This window comes from Austrofundulus limnaeus, unplaced genomic scaffold (genome assembly GCF_001266775.1).
Source record: "Austrofundulus limnaeus strain Quisiro unplaced genomic scaffold, Austrofundulus_limnaeus-1.0 Scaffold20, whole genome shotgun sequence".
NCBI lineage: Eukaryota > Metazoa > Chordata > Actinopteri > Cyprinodontiformes > Rivulidae > Austrofundulus > Austrofundulus limnaeus.
Genome location: NW_013952422.1, coordinates 2,439,096 through 2,441,101, shown reverse-complemented (window position 1 = coordinate 2,441,101; position 2,006 = coordinate 2,439,096). Strand labels below are relative to the sequence as shown.

Here is a 2,006-nt window from a genome sequence, read left to right as displayed (position 1 = left end):
GAATAAAACATACAAAAGTATCAATCCAGCTCTATGTGGATCACAAGATTCTGTTTAGAGGATTTCTTTAAATCTTGCTCCTTCATCATTTATTAAAATAAAGTGGGAAAAATGCACACAAAACTGTATATAAACTGACTTTAAAATGTTGCATTTTATCCCACATAGACAAATGATAAAAGTGTATCATTTGCTGGAAATTCTTGCAACTTAATTATATTTTAAGGCACAATTTTAAGACAAAATAATTTGATTTTACTTTTTAAAACTGATACTTTTTCTTTGACATTTTCTTGCAGCAAAACATCCAACATAAATCAGCAGTTTTTAGATTAAATAAAAACATTTTAGTTCAAATTAATTTCTCCTGACATGAACTCTTAGCAGTTTTATTTTTTACTCAGGATATTTTGAATAAAGATGCTGACTAATTATTCAAAATGAAAAGCTTTTTTTTCTTTTTGTGAATCTTCCATTTAATGCAAACCAACTGAGTTTATTAAAACTAAACTTTCTGGCCTGTTAATAAGAATTCTAAATGTCTATCTGCTGTAAGCACAACCTGTTTGTATTCATGCTTGTAAATAGCTTTTTATTTATTTTCACTTGGATAATTTCTGACCATAAATCTTAGGATTTTTGTCTGATGAGGCTGGAAACATCCTGCACTTCTTTACATTTACAGCTAAAATAAAGCAGCCGGTTTCCATACTGTTAATCACYGCTCCAATCATTTCATTCAGCATTTTAAAATTTAATTATTCTGGTTTTATTTACCTCATCACAAATGTTAGAAACCATCTTTTGTAGATTGCAACAAAATTAAAGTCTAATTTAGTTTTCTCATCTTTGCAAATCTGTTGAATAAATTTGATTTAACATGAACCTTTATTTTGAAATTTTTATTGTTTATTAAAAACTAAAATAACGATTAAAACATTAGGACTTGAACAATGTTTATTATCATTTTGAACTTAATATAAATAATTGTCTTTGAAAAAATAAAGTTTTATTTTTTTAATAAAAAAGAAAAAAATAAAGTTTTCAAGCACTATTTCTGGTTAATTTGCCTTCTGCTGCAATATTTATTTTAATGGACCATTTTTGTTTTGATTTATATTTGTTTTTGACCACTAACYGAAAATCTTCAGTTTTTGTGTTCCAATTAAAAGACTCGTGTAAACAACAACAACAACAACTCTGCTTTTATTCCATCACTTCCCATGCACAACTCTGCAGGACTTTATGACATCTGTTCCAAACTGCGTCCACCCTTCTTCTGCATATGAAACTCTGTCCTCACCCCCCACCCTCATTTTTTTTTTTTTTCCTTTTCTGGATTATAAGGCAGGCCAAAGAGGCGCGCAAACTTTCACTCCATCTCCGCAGACACACTTTGGTTGTTGCTCCTCTGCTGCCCGTCGCTCTCCTGAATCTTTGGAGTAAAAGAAGAAGAAGAAGGAAAAAAAAACTGCCAGCCCCTCCGTTTGATTCACTTCCTGCAGTCGGAGACTCCTGCTCAAAGTGAGGAGAGAAGAGGAGGTTGGGGTTCACAGGAAGAAACCTCTGGGCTCGAGCGACTCCTCCGTCTCTGCAGCAGAGCTCTGCTTCGGTTTCAGCTGCTCGCATCGAGCTCGCGCAGCTGCACACACACACACACACAGAGAAACCCAATAAACGGTTCGGATGGTCCGACGTCGGTTCTTCCTCTGATCCGAGGAGTTCTGGGAGAAGCTGAACGAGCTGCCGGGCTTCATGTACTGGAAAAATGAAGTTTTGTCCCCTCTGTCCGAGGGAAATAAGATTCTGTCCGACGGAATCCCCACAAAGCAGGTACTGTTGGAGAGCTCGTGCGTAAAAGGCGCAGGCTGGATTCGTGCGCAAAGTTGGGGCCTTTTAAAATGTAATTTTGACAGAAAGTAATTTAGCTTGTAATTTAAAAAAACTGCGCCGTTTTTGTTGTTATTGTTGTTGTTGTTGTTGTTGTTGTTGTTGTTGTTGTTGTT

At 35.1% G+C, this 2,006-nt stretch overlaps 1 protein-coding gene across 1 annotated transcript in view; it reads left to right on the top strand.

Moving 5' to 3' along the window:
• Positions 1–2,006, top strand: part of lhx6a (LIM homeobox 6a) — a gene marked incomplete in the record, with an annotated part of 14,935 nt that continues 12,929 nt past the window's right edge. Inside the window, 1 exon segment of the mRNA XM_014003845.1 lies at positions 1–1,833. Within this exon segment, the coding sequence (XP_013859299.1) occupies positions 1,756–1,833 (78 nt within the window).